This window comes from Pistacia vera, unplaced genomic scaffold, assembly GCF_008641045.1.
Source record: "Pistacia vera cultivar Batoury unplaced genomic scaffold, PisVer_v2 Contig230, whole genome shotgun sequence".
In the NCBI taxonomy this organism is placed as follows: domain Eukaryota; kingdom Viridiplantae; phylum Streptophyta; class Magnoliopsida; order Sapindales; family Anacardiaceae; genus Pistacia; species Pistacia vera.
Window position 1 is genome coordinate 151,141 of NW_022196036.1, and position 20,332 is coordinate 171,472.

At 34.5% G+C, this 20,332-nt stretch overlaps 2 protein-coding genes across 3 annotated transcripts; one reads left to right on the plus strand and one right to left on the minus strand.

Moving 5' to 3' along the window:
* Window positions 1-11,722: 11,722 nt before the first annotated feature.
* Window positions 11,723-12,572, minus strand: LOC116131190 (F-box/kelch-repeat protein At3g06240-like). The gene is made up of 2 exons (XM_031416840.1): window positions 12,327-12,572; window positions 11,723-12,265 (listed from the first exon to the last, which is right to left on the minus strand). The coding sequence occupies exons 1-2, from the start codon at window positions 12,570-12,572 to the stop codon at window positions 11,723-11,725; spliced, it is 789 nt and encodes a 262-aa protein (XP_031272700.1).
* Window positions 12,573-13,471: 899 nt separating this feature from the next.
* Window positions 13,472-18,242, plus strand: LOC116131187 (protein FAM133). 2 transcript variants are annotated; one of them, XM_031416836.1, is made up of 5 exons: window positions 13,472-13,720; window positions 14,682-14,783; window positions 16,529-16,670; window positions 16,772-16,818; window positions 17,761-18,242. In XM_031416836.1, exons 1-5 carry the CDS (start codon window positions 13,634-13,636, stop codon window positions 17,980-17,982), a joined length of 600 nt encoding a protein of 199 aa, XP_031272696.1. In that variant the 5' UTR covers window positions 13,472-13,633; the 3' UTR covers window positions 17,983-18,242. The 2 variants fall into 2 exon arrangements, with proteins under 2 accessions (XP_031272696.1, XP_031272697.1); XM_031416837.1 differs by lacking the exons at window positions 13,472-13,720; window positions 14,682-14,783 and adding an exon at window positions 15,569-15,747.
* Window positions 18,243-20,332: the final 2,090 nt, after the last annotated feature.

Consider the following 20,332-nt stretch of genomic DNA (forward strand, 5'->3'; position numbering starts at 1 on the left):
AATTTCACATATGAAACAACTTTCTTATGCCCAGTGAACACACGGAGTGGTTGGCTAATGTTTCTCAAATCGTAGTAATGGATGTGATGGTTTGCTGAACCAACCTGCACAAGGAAAGAGGTCACTTCAAAAAGTCTTTCTACTTTTAGCCAGCAAAAGAAAAACAAAATCAGGAGCAGGAGCAGGGTGAATTCAAATACATAATCTGGAAATACATGCACATACACATACTCTGGAAATACATTTACATACACATTGCTCCAGATAAAGTTTGCAATGAAATCATTATTGATTATTGAAGCTGGATCGAGGAATGCCGTGTTTATTACCTGGATCGAGGAATGGAGTTGTCGTCAACGAATGGAGTTGTCACCGTCGATTTCCAGCGAGGAATGGAGCTGTCGTCGTTGATTTTTGGCAAGGGAGGAAGGCGTCATCGTCGATTTCAAAGAGTTCAGTTGCGATTTGGGTGGGATTTCAGAGAGAAATTTTCTTAGAGAACAGAGAAGAAGGTGAGAAATTTTCGTAGAGAACAAAGATGAAGCTGAGAAATTTTCTCAGAGAATAGAGAAGAAGCTAAGAAATTTTCGTAAGAAACTGAGAAAGAAAAGAAGATGAGAAACAGAGAAAGGGTTGCGATTGTGTATTAGGGATTTAGGGTTTTTTAAAATTTCGATCGATTTATCCGTCGGTCCATTCCAGTTTTTAAAATAGTGTTTACCTGTGGTGAATGAATGTCATTTTGTTCACAATAACCACTCACACGAGCAAATGTTTCTTGCTTCTTTGGGTACCCAAAAATGTTAATAGTTCCTTCAATATACCCTCAAGAGATAGCAGATGAGATGGCGTCACGTCAAATGCACGTCATGTAGTAAACACTGTTTTAAAAACCAGACCGGACCGGCGAATACCTTGCTGCTCTTGTAGACTTTTTAATTCTCAAAACCAAACCCGCTTCTTGCTTTGAGATAATCAATTATTCTCCTTTTCCATCCCCATTTTCATTTTACTTTAAATAATTTCTACATACTTTTGATGGCCTTGGTTCATGGGGTTATGGGATGAGGAAGAAAAAAAATTACTTATTTGGAGGATGTCTTCTGATAATCTTTTTCTTGCTTTTATCTTATACAACACATGTTTGCTTGAGAGGCATGCAATTGGTGACCAGAATTTGTCATCAATCCTCTCTGCTCCGCTTTTCTTGGTTATTGGTATGATCTTTAGAGGAAATTATGAGGATGGATGACATATACATAATTGGACCTTGTAATTGCTTTAGCTCCTAATGAGTTGAAATGGCCTATTTTGATTTACTGGTGTTGTCAAGTTGTTGCTGAGTTGTCCTCTGCAGAGCGCTGCATGTTGTGCTTGTTTTGCAGGAGCTGTTCTTGAATTATGCTGGTTCTTGGTTGTTGTTTCTTCTGGCTTATGGAATTGAGTTAGGCTCGATTGAGGGCAAGGAAGAATGGGTATTTATTTTTGGTTGCCAGGGCTCTTCCCCCCAGCTAAGCTTTTTGCTTTGTGTTTGGAGGCTAGTATTTTTTATTTTTTATTTTTTATTTTTTTTTGTTTTGTTTTGTTTTGCCTACTGGTTTGGCTGTTTGCAGCAAGTGTCCAGCGGTGAAGGTTGTATCTGGTAATTTGATCTTCTTGTTGTTTGGGGGCCTTCCTTTGCATAGAAAGTCTTACTTCTGTTGCACAGTTCTTTTTTTTTTTTTTTTTTTTGGTTCTCTTAAGAAGTTTAGATAGTGGCATATGACCTGCTGCTTTTTGTTTTGCTGGTCTTTTTGCCTTGTGGATAGCTGATGTTTTTAGGTAGGATGGCTTTTATGTATAACACATGTATATAGTATATACTTTGTGATTAATGCATTTATCGTAATTGAAATGTGCTTCTGGACTTGTGTTTATGAGTAGTGAGATGTGAAATGATGTTTTATTTAGTCCTTGAATATTCATCCACTTGACTTTGTGATTGCTTCATTCTGATGGTCTGCTATTTATTTATCTATCTCCTTTGCAATTTAGTACAACAGAATTGATGCATGCAGTGGACAATGAAGTTTAGGCTGTGCTTTGGCCATCATAAATGCTCATAAAAAATTCAACACCATTTCCTTTCCAAAAGATTTACACAATTCAATTTTTTCCAAATTTAATGAGGAGACAAATTAAAAAGAACGGCAGTTAAGCTTATCAGCCTATGTCACTTCCTCAGGCTAACATAGAAATGAACACCTATGCCACTAACTCAGGCCAACATAGAAATGAACTACCTAGGCATCAGCCAAAAGCAATCAAACTAATTGTGGTAGTTTCAAATACAATCAAATTGAATAACACTGAATAACAACAAAAGTTTTTGCCTAGACTTGCAATTCATCTTCAAACCAGCAGCTCCACTTGTTTGCTGAGGAGATTTCTATTCAGGACGGCACTCGCACAAAAAGGATAGGTCATAAGCTTTCAATTGCTTCCGTAAAAAACAAGCATCCAGAATTTGATGAGAACCCACTCCCAGAACTCAACAAAATAGTAAAATAATAACAGCCAACAGCCAAGAAATATAAAGAAAATAGATATGTGTATTGATATTCAAAAAATTGATAACAATGGTAGCAAACAACAAAATATACCCAGCACATCAACCCAAAAGGACAAAATCAAAATATGAAAGGAAAAACAATGCTGGACTTCGAGGGCCAGCTCCTCCCTAATTGCTAACTTCAAGGGTTAGGGTTAGCTCCTCCCAAATTTCCCTATATTCTTCTCTACCCTAATTTGCTCTCTCCCTCTCTTTTTATCCTCCAGCCCTCTCTCTCTCTCTCTCTCTCTCTCTCTCTCTCTCTCTCCCTAACTGAATTCTTTTGCTATCCCAACCCCCAATCACCACCTGTCCTAGCCTAAGCCCATGGAGTTTCCTGCCAACATCCCCTCAATCCACTGCTTGCTATCTTATTTCACTTTTCCTACACCCTCATTATCCAAGTCCCATCATTACCCTTCTCAAGCACTACCACCTTGTCCTCAAGGCGGGAAGATGGAGATTGTTTACCTGACACCATCCTGCTCCTCCACTCCTTCACTACCCTCTTCTTCTTTACCCAACTCTTACTCATCTTTTATCATTTGCCGAAAAGGGGTCGATTCGTTGTTGATCATGGGCGTTGACCCTGAGCTGGAATGATTTTCGGTGAAGTTTCTTCGAATATGAGTCTGATTTGGGGAATGGGTATTAATCTAGCTATTAGATCTGGGTGGGTCAAAATTAAATTGGGTTTTGGGCTGGTCTTCAGGCTTGCAGAGACTAGAATAACTTTGCAGCCCAGTTTTGTTTTCCCATGTTTGCTCAGCCCAAATTTTAAATCGTCCCAAGCCCAATTTTTTTCCTCTATTCTTTGGGCCAACTTAATTAATTGGACTATTGAGTTGGATTGACCCAATCTTTTTTCAACCCTAATTTCAGGTTTCATCTCAGTTACAACAGCAGCCCTCAAAATTTCTTCATTCTCTTCACTTAACAGGGTTGAAACAGCCTCAAACTTACTCTGATCTTCCTCCACCACACCTAGCTGCCGAGTAGATTCATAAGTTCCTCCTGCCTCCATTTGATTTCCCAGATTTTGGTTGTCAATAGTTCCCGATGACTGTGGAACTTCTAGCAATTTCTCTCGATCTTTTCTCCTTACTTCTTTTTCATCTTTCTTTCTCATCCAAGCTCGTATTTCCATCAAACCATCCAGAACAACACCAATATCTCTCCCAAGTTTTGACACTTTCCTCTCAACAATTGCCATTCTAACTTCCATTCTTGTACCAACCATCCCACAACTGAACTGCTCTGATACCAATTGATGAGAACTCACTCTAATAACTCAACAATTTAGGCTGGGTCATAAGTCTTTCATAGGCTTGAGTAAAACTCTCCTTGGAAAACCGGCTTGCCAAGGGAGGGTGCCCAAACCTTTATAACCTACATGCCCACCCTTTTCCCTTTCAATGTGGGATCCTAACACTTCCCCACGCTTCGAGACCCAACGCCCTCGTTGGTCTTCTTTCCAGAGAGAGCCCTCATCGGCCATTACTGCCCTCCCTTTGGGTCTTATTTCGCCTAGAAGCCTATCAGCAACTCTCCTTCTCGACCTTTCGGGAGGCCCATTGGGCCCTGCTACGTGGGCTCCACGTGGGCCTTTTTACCCCTTGAGTGACTTTGCGGATCCCCTTTCCTTGGGGTAGTAGCCCGGGCCCAAGGTCAACCTGCCACACGTGCACAGGATCATCATTCATTCATTTTATTTCATCTAAATGTCCAAGCAGCCTTTTCCAATTAGATGTGGCTTCTTCTGGCATCCGAAATGTCCACATGTGGGGCTTCTCTTTCTCAAGTGCTTCCAGAATTTCCTACAACCAGAGGTTCTGTTTTTGTTACTTGGAGAGCATAGGCAAAAAAGAAAGGTAGCCAAAGACATAACCAAAAGTCATAATTTGAGTCAAAGATATTTGTTAATGGTAAAATGGAACTAAAGCAGCTTGATATGAAGATAGATTTTTGTTCACGCAAACACCATTTGAAAAACATGAATAATAACAGCATTTTATCCAGGAAGGATGAAGAGGTTTGTGATAATCAATATACAGTCCCTCAAACACTTCATCAATAAAGTAAAGATACACAATCCACAAACAGAACATTAAAAATGCAAATTTTTTTTCTCACAATAATACAAGTACCAATAAAACATTGAAAATACAAAATCTTTTACTCAACAATAATACACCAATAAAAGATGGATTTGAAAACTTATTACAACTTTAGATCCTACAATGAACACCCAAATGGAAAAAAAATAAAAAATAAAATAAAATAATGGATGCTCAAGTTGAAAATTGAAGAAAATAAATCATAAGCAAGATACAATGTGAATTGGTTGTGAAAAAATTAAAGTCCAAAAAGTATATTGATTTGGAAGTAAGTTTTTCCCTAGAGATTGAATATAACTTAAAACAAGCCTAGAGATTGAATATAACTTAAAACAAGCGATGCAATAAAAATAGAGTAAAAGAAGAATGGATCCCAAAAACAAATACAAAGTAAATAGCTTAATAGATAGAAGATGAACCAGAGCCATCAAAAGTATGTGGAAATTATTTAAAGTAAAATGAAAATGGGGATGGAAAAGGAGAATAATTGATTATCCCAAAGTAAGAAGCGGGTTTGGTAAATTAAAAAGTCTACAAGAGCAGCATCTAATCAACAGGTGAATAGCAGAACCCAAGAGCGTCGAAACACTTTATGCACGGTAACCATCGCCGAGGAGGAGGAGATGGTGATTGTCATTGTGATTGTGATTCTGAACTCACATTGCCCAATCACAAAAATCAATTTCTGATTCGATTCAGTGACTCTAAGGGAGAACGAAAGAGAAAAAGGGGTGCAGTTAGGGCAATGAGAAATAAAATATTTTCATCTAAATGTCAGAGATTTGCTATGAACAGTTTTGAAGACTGGGTAGTAAGCATATGAAAGAGAATTCAAAATTTAGGGGTTATAATTTGGGTTTAGGGATTGATATAATTTGGGAGAGAACTCAAAATTAAGGGTTTGAAATTTAGGATTAGGGTAGGCAAAATTTTGTTTGCTAAAATGGGATTTTACATTTGATTTTCTTAATTTTTATTTTGGACTTATCTGATGTGGTAAGTAACTGACGTGGTAGATGAGATGACATTGTCACGTCAGATGCCACGTCATGTTGTAAATTGGTTAGTAAGAACCAGTAGTATACATAACATTATTGTTTAGCAAAATTTGGGTTGTGATATAATTGGGATTACTTTTGTGTTTCTATGAGTATTTGATTGAAAAATATAATGGAGTTTTTTTCAATTCTGCAGTTTAGGATTAGAATGATGACTTTTTTTTTTTTATGTTGGGATAGGTCATTTTCATACGGTGTTATTAAAAATTAGGGATAATAGAAAAATAGTTTCATATAATCCTCAATATCTCAATGTAAGTAACTCTGAGTTCTAAGTTCTCAATGATATTTTTGAAGAAAACTAGTTTCATATAAAAACAAGCATTATCACATCATGCTTTCTAAGAAATCCAACCTAGTAAGTTCGCCTCTGCCGCTTTCTATTAGGGGCAGTGGTGTTGGTGGTGCTGGTATTTCGAGTAAAGTGGAGGTGGTGCTGGTGCTTGATACGGAGGTGGAAGCAGTTCACTGTTGATGAAGGCGGATGTGTTGGCGATGTTGGGAAGAGTGATGTTGGTGCTTTGATACAGAGATGGGGGTTTAGGCAGCAACCGGTGCATTGACACTCGTACCATTACAAAGAACATTTTGTATCCATTCCAGAATAGCAACAACGTCCTACAATAAGATTTTTATATCAGAACATATAAAAAATATGTATATTTGAATGTCTCCACAAGTTACTTCCTAAAACTTACATATCCAACCTAACTTTTCCTTGTAGATATAAAAGATTGGTATTTTCAACATGAATCTAGACAATTAACATAACCATTAGGTTACCAGCTTTGAACTCATTTTCCAGTAGAAATATATTCCGGAAGACTAAGAAAAACTGTATAAAAAATATTACCATTTTGTAACCCATCACATTATTGCATCCTTTACAATACACCCACGCTAGCAAGGCATTGCCATCGTAAGAAACAAAATGGTGCTCTAGGGGTTGAACGACCACGTTGATACCATATAATTCATAAAAATTTATCAAACTTATGAGCATACTCAACATAATGTAATGTGTATAAATTTACGGATGGATATCTTGCCATTTTGAAAAGAAAATTACCGGACTCACTAATATCAGCAAAATGCATGGGTCAATAGTTAGATCAAGGGATTTTATGAAATATAAAATCAGATTTGATTATTAATAAATGTAGTATATATTTGTTTTATTTTAGGACTCTAACTTCTACTGGTTTGCCTTGGGATGTATGGTTTTGGATATCATTCGAGATGTCTAGTGGGTTTTTCCTTTGGATAGTGTAGATCTTCAGCATATTTGAGACTTTGTTACGATGCGGCCTTCAATGGGTCTTCCTGACCATTTTGTCTGGAAGGGTCACTCTTTTGGCAGATTCTCTATTGACTCAGTTTGGAATGTGTTATTGGATAGCCGGGATGTGAACTCAATTCATCATCTCTTGTGGTTTTTGGGGCATATTCCATGCCACTCATTTATTTTATGGCTCACTTTTCTTGGTCTGTTTCGCATCATGGATCATCTTAGCCCTCAAGGTGTCATTGTATCTTATATGTGTCTTTTGTACAGGTTTGATATAAGAGACTCGTGAGCATCTGTTCTTTAGTTGTGACTTCTCTTCTTATGTATGGAAATAGGTTACTACCAAGACGCTCTCTACTTGGCCATCTTTCTCTTGGTTCTCTTTGCTCCAATGGACTAGTTTGCATCTCAAGCGTAAAGGGGACTTCAGACACCTTCTTTCACGGTTAATCATTTCTTCTACAGTTTTATTCTATGTGGCATAAATGGAATAATCATGTGTTCCATCAACATTGCAACTCTCGCAGGGATATTGTGATGGCTATCTATGATTTAGTTTAGGCCAAAGCCTAAGTATGAGATCTTGGCCTAGCTCCATTCGATATGACATTTACCTAATTAGTTTTTGTGGGTAGCCTACGTGCTTTTTTTGTGTCGTTTGTGGGTTTTTCCATGTTTTGCTTGAGATTTTTTGTCTTCGCTTAAGGTATGTCCCTCATATCTTTCTATATTAATTTTGTCTCATTTATTCAATTCTTACCTTATCTAGAAAAGAAAAAAAAAAATTATTCCCATCATTGAGCCATTGCACTTTTATAGAAAATTTGTTAAGCAACAACAATAATCAAATACTTTATTAGAAACAAAAATAAAAAATGAATCTAAATAAATACTTGATTATCAAATCAAGAATGACACACTTTATGATCAAGAAATGTACATCCATGTGATCAATTAAGTAGAGTTTCTAGCTCAATTTCGAAAACTATAAACAAATACAAGTGAATAGGATAAGAAAGATGGAGATATTACCTCTCGTACCAGTCTTTCCTTATAAGAAAAGTGGGTATTACATTGTTTACACAAAAAGAATTTATTGTTTGCAACATAACCAAATGGCCAAAATGGAAGTGATGGTGGTGGCCACAGATACATTGGCATAGTTTACCATTAATAAAAACATCTCATGACCATCCCAAAACAATAATGAGCTCCTACAATAAGCTTATTCTATTAGGACCAACCAAAAGTTACTTCAATGTCTACCATAATGTTATTTTCATAAACTAATGTTATTTTCATAAACTTTCATATTTAGCAAATAATTCCTGCTTGATAGAAACTATTGAGATTTTCTTGAGGATGAATCTGGTCAAGGAACACAATAACCATTAGGTTACAAGGTTTGAACTCACTTTAGAGTTTGAATAATATTCCAGGTGACGCCTATCATTCTGTGGCATCTTTGACAACGCACAGGTGACGCCCAAGTAGTGCCCTCAACAAGAGGTAGAAGGTCCTCTGGGTTCTCAACCTTCAAGTTGATACTACATAATCATCATAAATTAACTAAGTATCAAACTTAGCCCAATACTTGATATAATGAAACTAAGTTTATCAGATTCATCTATATGGTACTGCTTAATTCTATCCAAAAAGATATATGAACATATCTATTATTTGAGATTAGATGAATAGATATCTTATCATGGTTCTAGAAAGGAAATTTACTCTTTCTCAAAATCTTGCAAAATGTATTGAAAACAATAGTCAGAAAAGAAAATCCACAATCTCTTAATAAATACTTGATTATTAAATCAAGAATGTACATCATGAGATCAATTAAGTTTTAAGAAATCATAAAACCCTAAAGTACGGAATCAACAAGAAATGTATATCATGAAATCATGATAATCAACAAGAAATGTGCATCATGAGATCATGAGAATCAACAAGAATCTAGTTCAGTTATAAGAAACCATAAAATTTTAAATTACGGAATCAAATTTCATTATTTTCTTGATATTGGTAAGTAAAGAAAGATACACACACATACAGATATGAGAAAGTGGGCAATGTTGCTATAGGATTAATTGAGAGTTTTATGGAAGGTTCCAATGTAATGGAGAATGCTAAGTTGAGAGGTTCAAGCTCTAATGGAGATGGCTTTAGTGAGAATGAGAAGCTTTGAGTGATGGGAAGTGTAGAGAATGTCATAAGTAACGAAGACTTTCCAGGTTTGGGTGGGAGTTTGGCCAATCAAAAGAATAGGGGATTTAGCTCATCCTTGGTCGTGAACAATAAGGGTGGGCATGAAGTTTTTCAAGGTGTTTGGAAAGGCCTCTTTTCTTCAAATAGATCAATTGCTAGCTTGCAGTTCATAAAATCCGAGGAGGGAAAAAATGGAGAGATGGAGGTTGAGCTTACTATTGAAACAGCAGCTTTGGGAGAGCAAAAGTGGAAGACTTCTCTTGTTGGTTTTGGAATTGGGAAAAAGTTACCATTTGTCTTGGTAAAAAAGTTTGTTGAAAAATCTTGGTAAATCTTTTGGAGAGGTAAAAGTTATGTCCAATGGGAAAGGATGTTTTATTCTTAGATTTGAAGTTATTAAAGTGAAGTTGTCTAGCTAGCAGTGAAAGGGTAAAGGTGAGAGTTGAGTATAGTTGGACGCCTTTAACATGCTATTGGTGCAAAACCTTCGGTCATGTTCAAAAAAATTGTTTACTAACCCCTAGGAGTTCCAATTGAGTATAGTTGGAAGCCTATAACATGCTCTTGGTGTAGTAAGCTTCTCATCATCAGAAGATGTGTCGAAGTCAATAAGATAAAGATCATAATTAGGTAGAACAAGGAACTAGTCTCGATGGGCTTAAGACACGTGAGTCTTGATTAAAAAAGGGTTGTTGAACAAAGCCATGAATGCTTTGAAAACACACTTGAATCGGCATATAGATTTGACTGGAAGTTTTGGAAGTATATGGTGGAATATGATTTCTTGGGGAAGAAACGCCACGCCTAGCAAGGAAAAGAAGTCTAAGATTTAGGGTTTGTAGTAAGAATCATCTCATACAAGTTAGACATGAAGCTTATATAATGGGAAAGCGAGAAAATATCATATGGTAAATAGGATTGAAATTGATAAGAGGACTAATTCAAATAAGATTCTATAACCCTTTTACTAAAACCTGCATTACAATGGATTAAGTTCCTCTTTTATTATATTCCATCATATCGAATAATAGAAGTCCCCAATAACCATTGATTTCAAAGTTGATTTTTTTTTTTTTCCCCCCCTTCAAACTGTTAGATTTAATAAAGAAAAACTAACAAGGATAGTGATTGGTAATATGTCAAAAGTTAAGATCAAGCTATGAATTTGGATACCTTATGGGATATTAGCTAATGAGTAATGCTATGTGCACTAACCAATGTGTACTAATCCAAGTACTAATATTGGAAATTTGAAAATTTTTTTTTGGAAGAAATTTCAAATTTCTAATGTTAATACTTGGATTAGTACCCATTGGTTAGTACACATAGTTTTATTCATTAGCTAATATAAGTGAACAATAAAAAGAATAAGTTTTCATAATTTTTATTGTATGATAAATTGGAATTTTTATGCTTTTAGTATTGGATAAAGTTATAAATCGTTTATCAATACTATCTAAGGATATGATAATTTTAAAATTATTCTTTAAAAATAAAAATTATCTATCTTTACTAAGAAGCAAGCCAGTAATAGTGAAAGTTTATTTAGAGTAAACAAATCAAGTTGAGGAACATGAATGCATAACTAACCAGTATAAGAACCAAAAATCATAACCTCCTGATTTTTTTCAAAACTTGAAGCTTCATTGCAGCAAGTTTTTTTCATCATTATAGGATGTTTTGTAGTTGTCGATTAATAGGGATCACAAACAAGAAGTTTTTTTATGAAGAGAGTGTCAGTGAACAAAGCAAAGAAAGATTTTGAAACACACTTGAACCGGCATAGAGACAAGCCATACCGAGCAAAGAAAAAAAAATTTAGGGTTCAAGCTAGGGTTTACTAAAAGAATAGATGAACCATTATTAAAATCAATAAGAAGACTAATATAATGATACCGAAACAATAATAGAGATGACTGAAATCCCAAAAAAAAAAACAAATGATATAAAAAACCACCACCAAATTATATCAAGATTCGGATACTAGATTGGATAAAAAAAAAACATACAAGGTTCTTAATATTTCATTCAATATAAAATAATAATAATAATAAATAAAATAAAAACTGCTCCAGCTGAACCAACCTTTAAATAGTTCCCCTAGAAAAACCTAATCTAAAAAATCAAAGAAAAAGGAAAATTAAACAATTATCGGAAAATTTTAAAGGTCCAGAAACTTCAAAAACTTGTAAAAACACCCCTATAATAGATATTGAATACATATAGCATTATAGCCAATTAACCAAATATAGATGCATCCATTACACATCTTTAATTAATACTATCCTATATACTATACATATAGATATATATATGGCATCACCAATGAACTGGGTTATGAATTTTAAAACCTTTCCCTTTAATTGTTTTTTATCCAAACTTCTACCTCAACTCCTTATCGATTGAATCTTGAAATAATTTTTTTTTTTTTTCAATAATAGATATTGCATACATGAAACTAAGAATCACTGCTACCTTTACTGATATACCAATTGGGTGATACAAGGCTTTCTGTAAACACAAGCACACAGCAAAAATTTGGAGCTGGAAGGCCAACAACCTTAACCTCCGTCCAAGTTCCATCAATTTCTTGATAGCATAAAATTGGGTTTCCATCACCATCTTTCAAGAAGAATGCCATTCCTCTATTTAAACATAGATTTAGAGTTGGTTTCTGAGGATGTTCTTTTGATATAAAAATTCGAGTCCAAGAATCTACCACCCCATATTCTTTCATCACCCAAATTTCATAAACATTATTTTCATTCTTCCAAAGTTCATAATTAAGTTTTCCCTTAGTTACCAGCATGCAAAGGCAGCCATCAACAACATCAAGAATAGGGATAACAGATTGAAAATAATCAGGAAGAGGAGGAAACCTTATAAACTTCTCTTCCACCAAATCGAATGAAACAATTGAATATCCATTATCACGGGAATAAGGCAACCAGTGTAGAGCGCCATTGAGAGGAGTCCCACTTCCAATGAGATTCTCTTCATACTGATGAATTGTTTCTTAAAGAGAAGACATGTGTGACTGTTGTCCAGGCAGAAAGTATCACCATTTTGTAGTCATCAATTGACGGAGCATACCCGAAACCTTCTCCTTCAATTGGATAATCATCCTTCCTTTCTTTGAGGAGGATGAGTTTGAGGTACTCATTCATATAATTTGGTACTTCCATGGAGCACTCTCTGGTGGAGGGATTGTAGAAATAGAAAACACGGCGTTTAGGAACATAAAGGGAGAACAAACCATTACAAGAACCGATCGTTTCAACCATTTCTTCCGAAAAATCGAGCCTCATTGCATCAAGCTTTTCGTCATTAGAAGAAGATGATGTTTCGGGGTTGATGATGATTTAAACAAGTGACGTTACAATATATTGAATAATCGAAATAAATAGAAAGTCAATTGTAATTGTATAGCAGGGTATCACTTACTTCCCTAGATTTATTTGAAATGGTTATTGGGATGAACTATCACCATTTTGAAACTCCCCCTAATTATTTAAAAATTCATCAATCAGCCCCCTAAAGGCCAACGTGCCAATTGCGTTAGCATTTTGTTAGGTTTTAAGGAAAGAATTATCTATTTTATTCTTAGACTAACCATAATTGACCTCCACCCATCGCCCCATAGCAACACAACCTCCTCTCCATCTCTCAAGATGGTTGTGGTCTCAAGAGGATAGTGATTTGTAATTTTTTTGTTTTTTTTTTTTTAAAACAAGGAGTTCGGACCAACTTGAACACAAGCGCTTAAATCTTTAGAGTTAAGAGGATTAGAAGTTGAGATCATGTATTCTAACAACATATCCTAACGTTCGTCCTACCACTTAAACTACCCAAGAGTGAGTTAGTGATTGGTAATATGTCGAAAGTCTAGATCAAATTATGAATTTAGATACTTCATGGGTCAAATGGGTATATAAGTAAACAATAAAAAAAAAATATTTTCATAATTTTTATTTTAGGAAAATTTGGAATTTTAATATTTTTAGTGTTAGATAAAGTTATAAATGGTTTCGATACCATCTAATGACTAATGAGATGATCATTTTAAAATTATTCTTTTTAAAAAAACAAAAAAAAAAATTGAAAATTACCAACAAACCAACCCACAAATTGGGTCAACCCGACCCAGGATAATGATTTGAGATCCTCATCTCCAACGTTTAATCCTATTTTAATTTCAATCCCTAAATTTCTTTTCTCACAGAAATAGTACACTCCCTATATTTCCTCTGAATTTTCATGGGATTTCGACCGTTAACACCCTAATTCGTAAATTTTCCTTCGTTTTCTATCTGGGTTTCCAACTTTCCCTCAAGTTTTCTCGCACTTCCTCACCTGGGTCTCTCTCAGAATGGGCAAAAACCAAGCTTACAAGGCCATGCAGCGAGCTCGCCTCGGCTCCAGCTCAGCTGCGCCGGAAGAGATCGAGGACGGCATGGTTTGTACCCTTTCATACTACTCTTTAATAACCTTTTTTTTAATTTTCGATTGTTAATTATTGTTATTATTTTATTGAATTATTTAGTTGCTTCTGCTTAGTGTCATTACTTTCATTTTAATTATTTTTTTAATTTATTCAATCAAAAATTGCTAACTTGATGCACTTTTAAAAGGTTATTTGGATTGTGTACACAAATTGATAATCTTTTAGCAGTTTATTTTTATTGTTTTGTTAATTTGTAACTATTATGTGTTTTTAAGTAATAAAATTGCTAAATTGATGAGCTTTTAGAAGGGTATTTGGAGTTATTTAGTTGCTTCTACTTAGTGTTGTTAGTTTATTTTATTCTTATTAATAGTATTATATGCTTTCTCAGTGATATAACTGTTATATTGATAAAACTATTAAAAGGGTATTGAGATTGTGTAAATAAATTTATAGACTCTTAAAAGGGAAATCACGGTACTGTTGTTTGGATTATTGGTAACATTCGACATGATATTTGTAACATCTTTTGTGAAATTAGTGAGGAAGTATGAATTGTATGTAATGCTGATTTGGTTTTGTATTTTAGTAATATACAACGTGTGACGGTTAATGTTTTAGATCTAATTTGCTTCTTAAAGTTTATGCTTATTTGAAGGAGACATTTTGCACCTTTTATTTATGTTTTAAATTTTCAATTTATGTTGGCAGTGAATTTTGAGCGATGTTTTGGAAATTGAATGACAAAACAATCTGTTGGCGATGAGAATTTATATAGGTAGATAGGTTTAACACAGTACCTAAATAATCGGTTGGGATACACTGGTTTATGCGGATGTAAATCTTAAATCATCTTCTAGAGATATGCATGTAAAAGCTTTCTTGACATGCATTTTGAAAATTTCATTCAGTTCTGTAACTGTACTATGGATGATTATCTTTTCCTGGAATATTTCTGATGGGGCCCTCGCAGGTGGATGGGTCTTTTCATTCACCAGAGTGGCATGCTGCTCGTTTGGCCAGCCTTAAAACTTCTCATACAATTACCTGGGAAGAATTCAAAAAGAAGCAAAAGGTGAGCTGTTGCGCATAGCTATAATTGTTCTTTTCATTCAATATAACTCAAATTTGGCACAAACTTGCAATTTTAACCGTACACTGCTATAAATATGTGTAAAGTTTAATTTAATTATCTGTCTCTACTGAGAAGCGGGCCATTATTAATAATAGTGTAAGTTTATTTAGAGTAGAAGAATAACGATGGAGCTTATGTTCGCTTTTGCAACCCGTAGTAGAGTACTTGCAAACTATGCTAACATTGGTCCTGGGATTGAACTAAACTTGTATTTAGGTGCACTAGCACTAGCATTAATTGAAAGAAAGCTCAAAATGTTGCATTTAGAATAAGATTATTTAGCAAAACTTGAGCTGTGATATAATTGGGATTATTTGCTTTTGTGCTTCTATGACTATGTGTTAGGAAAATATAACGGAGTTTTTTTTATTTCTGCACTTCTGGATTTGAAGTTATACCAAGGGCAAAAACTTGTGTTTGCATATTCCTAAATATAATAAAACTGGGCTGATAGTATGTGGCTGTTAAGAGACAAATAAAATAAAGTTACCATTCAATCTTGATATTATGTTTCNTTAAATTTTCAATTTATGTTGGCAGTGAATTTTGAGCGATGTTTTGGAAATTGAATGACAAAACAATCTGTTGGCGATGAGAATTTATATAGGTAGATAGGTTTAACACAGTACCTAAATAATCGGTTGGGATACACTGGTTTATGCGGATGTAAATCTTAAATCATCTTCTAGAGATATGCATGTAAAAGCTTTCTTGACATGCATTTTGAAAATTTCATTCAGTTCTGTAACTGTACTATGGATGATTATCTTTTCCTGGAATATTTCTGATGGGGCCCTCGCAGGTGGATGGGTCTTTTCATTCACCAGAGTGGCATGCTGCTCGTTTGGCCAGCCTTAAAACTTCTCATACAATTACCTGGGAAGAATTCAAAAAGAAGCAAAAGGTGAGCTGTTGCGCATAGCTATAATTGTTCTTTTCATTCAATATAACTCAAATTTGGCACAAACTTGCAATTTTAACCGTACACTGCTATAAATATGTGTAAAGTTTAATTTAATTATCTGTCTCTACTGAGAAGCGGGCCATTATTAATAATAGTGTAAGTTTATTTAGAGTAGAAGAATAACGATGGAGCTTATGTTCGCTTTTGCAACCCGTAGTAGAGTACTTGCAAACTATGCTAACATTGGTCCTGGGATTGAACTAAACTTGTATTTAAGTGCACTAGCACTAGCATTAATTGAAAGAAAGCTCAAAATGTTGCATTTAGAATAAGATTATTTAGCAAAACTTGAGCTGTGATATAATTGGGATTATTTTCTTTTGTGCTTCTATGACTATGTGTTAGGAAAATATAACGGAGTTTTTTTTATTTCTGCACTTCTGGATTTGAAGTTATACCAAGGGCAAAAACTTGTGTTCGCATATTCCTAAATATAATAAAACTGGGCTGATAGTATGTGGCTGTTAAGAGACAAATAAAATAAAGTTACCATTCAATCTTGATATTATGTTTCACCCAAACCTCATCATTTCAATGGCCCTATCTGATTCTTTTATGTTTATGTAATATTGTTTCCTTCAATATATTCATGTTTAGTTACAACATTTTCTTAATGCGTTCCTCTGAATATGTGCAAGTTACTGGTTTTGGTGCTTGCATTAATATTTGTAAATTTATGAAATTACATGTTTGTCACATATATTTGTACTTGATGTTCTAGGAAGATGAAGTAAGAAAGGGTGAACAAGAAGCAGATACCAATAGAATGATGCGAGAGTACAGAGCTCAGTTAGATGCTGAAAGGGCACGCAAGCTGGCCCACGGGAGGAACTACTCTAGCAGTAAATCTAGTAATAAAAAGGGTATGCGTACAAGACCTTGAAAAAGGAACATCTTATCTCATTCTTTTATGATTACCCACCATATTTTCCTGGCTCTCTAATGGTGATATGTGTTCTTGTAGATAGGAAGGATAGAGATTTGAAGAAACGCAGCAGCAAAAAGAGAAAGGTGCAGTACTATTCAAAACAAACCTTTTATTTAGATTGGAGTTGAATGCCTATTATGTTAATGTTATCTTAAATTGAATGTGACATGAAAGGGAGATGATACTAAATTGGACATAATATTTTTTTCTTATCAATGAACTAATGAAACTGGAAACACAAGTCACAATCTTCTAATCTAATTAATGTTGTTATGTAGAACCTCTGGCAATTGCTTCTAGGTTTGATAAGAGTAAACATCTTCAGTCACTTTAATGAAATTCATCATTAGAGGTGTAGTCCAAAATTTAAGTCAGTGTCAAACAATTAACCCATATTTTGAATGTTGAGATCCTTGCCCTTTGTATTAGGAAGATATTGCCCTTTCCTCGTGTTTGTATTATGCTGAGTTCATATTGGTTTAGCAGCCATATGAATCTGAATGTCTTTCATGGTTAGGATACACTCAAAAATTTATTCTTGTGTTGAAATAATCCAGCCATGTAAAGTTAATCACAGACAAAAGAAAAGTACTCAGAGCACCCAGTTTGGTGCTTTCTGTTTGTGTATTAGCTGCAAGGAATCTCGCTGAATCCTCATTGTTGGAATATTTCTTATGTGCAACAAATAGAGGTGGTTCATGCTTGAGGAACTGCATTCATAAACCATGCAGCAAAGAATTTCAATTTGGTTGTGAACAAAACAGCATGTCATTTCACATGTTGAGAAATGATGATGTGTTACCGGGTCAGATGCATCAAAAGAGACTGAGTGGAGTACTATTTCTAGTTAATTCGTGCTTTGATCTTTATTAGCTCGCCTTTGAGTTGCTTCCGTCACATTATTGCTTATATGCAAATTTCATTCTTGATTGTTATAGTTTTTCTTTTATAAGATATATATATATACACACACACATCAATTTCAAGAGTGTTAACTTATCTTCTTGTAAAATTTTGTCGTTCAGCATTCAAGGCGGAGATCTTCTGAGTCAAGCTCCTCAAGTTCATCCTCGGATTCATCAAGTAGTGACGATGAAGAAAGAGAATCAAGAAGATCAAAGTCCAGGTCTAAGAGATCAAAGAAAGAAAAGAAGTACAAATCAAGAACCAAGCACTCTGGCAGTGATGATGAAGAAGCTGGTGGTCCTGTACCACTTTCAAAATTCTTTGGGAATGCTAAGAGTTAACTGCATGATTTTCAAAGACGGTGGTGTACTTAATACAATTTTCTTCTATAGGAGATGAATGGGTTCTTTTATTGTTTTGCCTAGCGAATTCGAGTATAATTGTTCTTCCTCTATCCAGTGATGATGATGTTTATTTGACCTTTAATCTCCGTACTTGAGCTCCCAATTCTGTTTTCTTTACTCTAAGCCAGTGATGTAATATATCAGAATGACTAATAATGAACTGTATCATATAAATTTGTGTACCAGAGTTATGGAAATTACTTTTTGAGTCAAGAAATAGGAGAAAGAATTTTCTTTCACAGGCTTTTTAGTTGTAAAACAACTGCCCTCTTTTGATGGGGAATTTGGGAAATGACAAGAGAAACGGCATCATCGCATTTGTAATATCTGTAAGTTTTATGTCATTATAAATTTTGATATTTCATAAATATAATGTTTCATATACCGTAAGTGTAACGTCTCACGTTATAATCTGTCTCCTGTCAAGTGTCAACATAACATTATTCTAATTAAAGTGAAATGACATTATTGTTGCAAGAAATCATTTCAATCCAATTAATGGCAAGAGGTTGGTTGATGGTTAAAGAGATTCACGCCTTTCTTTTAGATTTTAGGTTCTAAGTGTTAAGAGTTATTTATAGCAATATCATTATGACTTATTTGATCTTTATGACTTACTTGATTTTTTAAGTTTATAAAATGTTTAATAGACTTTGAGGATTAGTTAAAATGCCGAGCATTGTTTTAAAAACCGGATCGGAGGGCAACCCGCTCTACTGGTCGGGTTACGGTTCAACCGGTCCAATGATGTCATCACACATCATGATGACATCCGCACATTTTTTAAAAAAACCCTTTTTTCTTTTAGATTTCTGTTTTTTAATAAGACAATAACAACTTATCTACTGTTCAACATGATTTAAAGTTCAAATTCAACAACAATCCCAACATAATTTCAGTATTTAACAACAATTCAAAGTTCAAATTCAAACATGATGTTATATGTACATATTAAATGACAAAATACATAATAATTAATAACAAAACATTTGATGTAAGTCTTTTTTCTTTGATCCGTCTCTATGTTGATTGAGTTTCACATACTAGGATCAAAATTCATCACCATCATCATCATCATCATCATCATAAGCATCATCATAAGTCTCAGTCTGCAAATGTGCAAAAATGTTATACATAAGTCTCAATCTCAACAAAATAGGGCTCAGTCTGCAAATTTTCATGCTCCATTGTACTTCGTGTAGAGTGATACATAAGTCTCAGTCAATGATGTATTTCTAGTAGTCTTTTCTTTCTTTTCAACATCTCTTTATGTTCTTGTTTCTCTTTATATATCAAGATAAATGCAAAGACTAATAAGTGTATGAACTAAACAGGACCAGAAATAAGCCAAAAAATGAAATATAAATAACCAATAAGCATCCAAAGCCTATATCATTTTCAGTACTTGGTGTTGTAAATTACTTGTATTTCTACTAAACATATGTGTATGCATGCAGATCAAATCCTAAACATGAACCATAAATAACTTCTATACAGAAATATACTATACATTAAATGATACTAACATTTATGACATACTGTAGGAACCTGACCTGTAATTTATCAATAATACTACAATCTAGCTACAGTTCCAATCCAGAACACAATCAAACAGGAATCTCTATATTAATAGCAGCAAAACAGTACATCCGAATAATATACCCAGACCCTGTTTACATAATATTCACAAATGAGAATCCAACAATTAAGCTAAGTATAAAAAGAGAAAACAAAATGATAATACTGACTTTGAGGTCAGTCACCTCCCTTTCCAATCTTAATCAACTTTTTCAATGCCTCTCCCTTTTCCCTCTTCCTCCTTTATTCCCTCCTGGCACCTAAGTTTACTCCTAACAGAATTTCCCTCTCTCTAATCCCCTCAGGCCACCTGTCCCTTCATAACAAATTCTTCTAACCTCCTATATGGCAATTATTCCCCTACTTCTTACCCCACTTCTTCCTACGGTAAACCCTCCCCTTGGTTGCTCATCACATACCTATGGAGCAATACTTTGTAACAACACCAGAGCCTGGTGCAGACTTGCTTTCACCCACGGCTTAACCTGATGTGTGATAATTTAAAGTACATGTTAAAATCCATATGACCAAAGACTAATTCACCAATCAAAGAAATCTATTTTTAACTAGATACTTTTGTACTAAATTGTCTCATCTCAAAGGAACCAAAAATAAATGAAAATTGGCATCTATTTAAGAAGAAAAAACTACCTCCAAACCCAGTTCACAGGCCTTTTTAGCGACAAGACCACCCTGCAGTAAAGAAAAG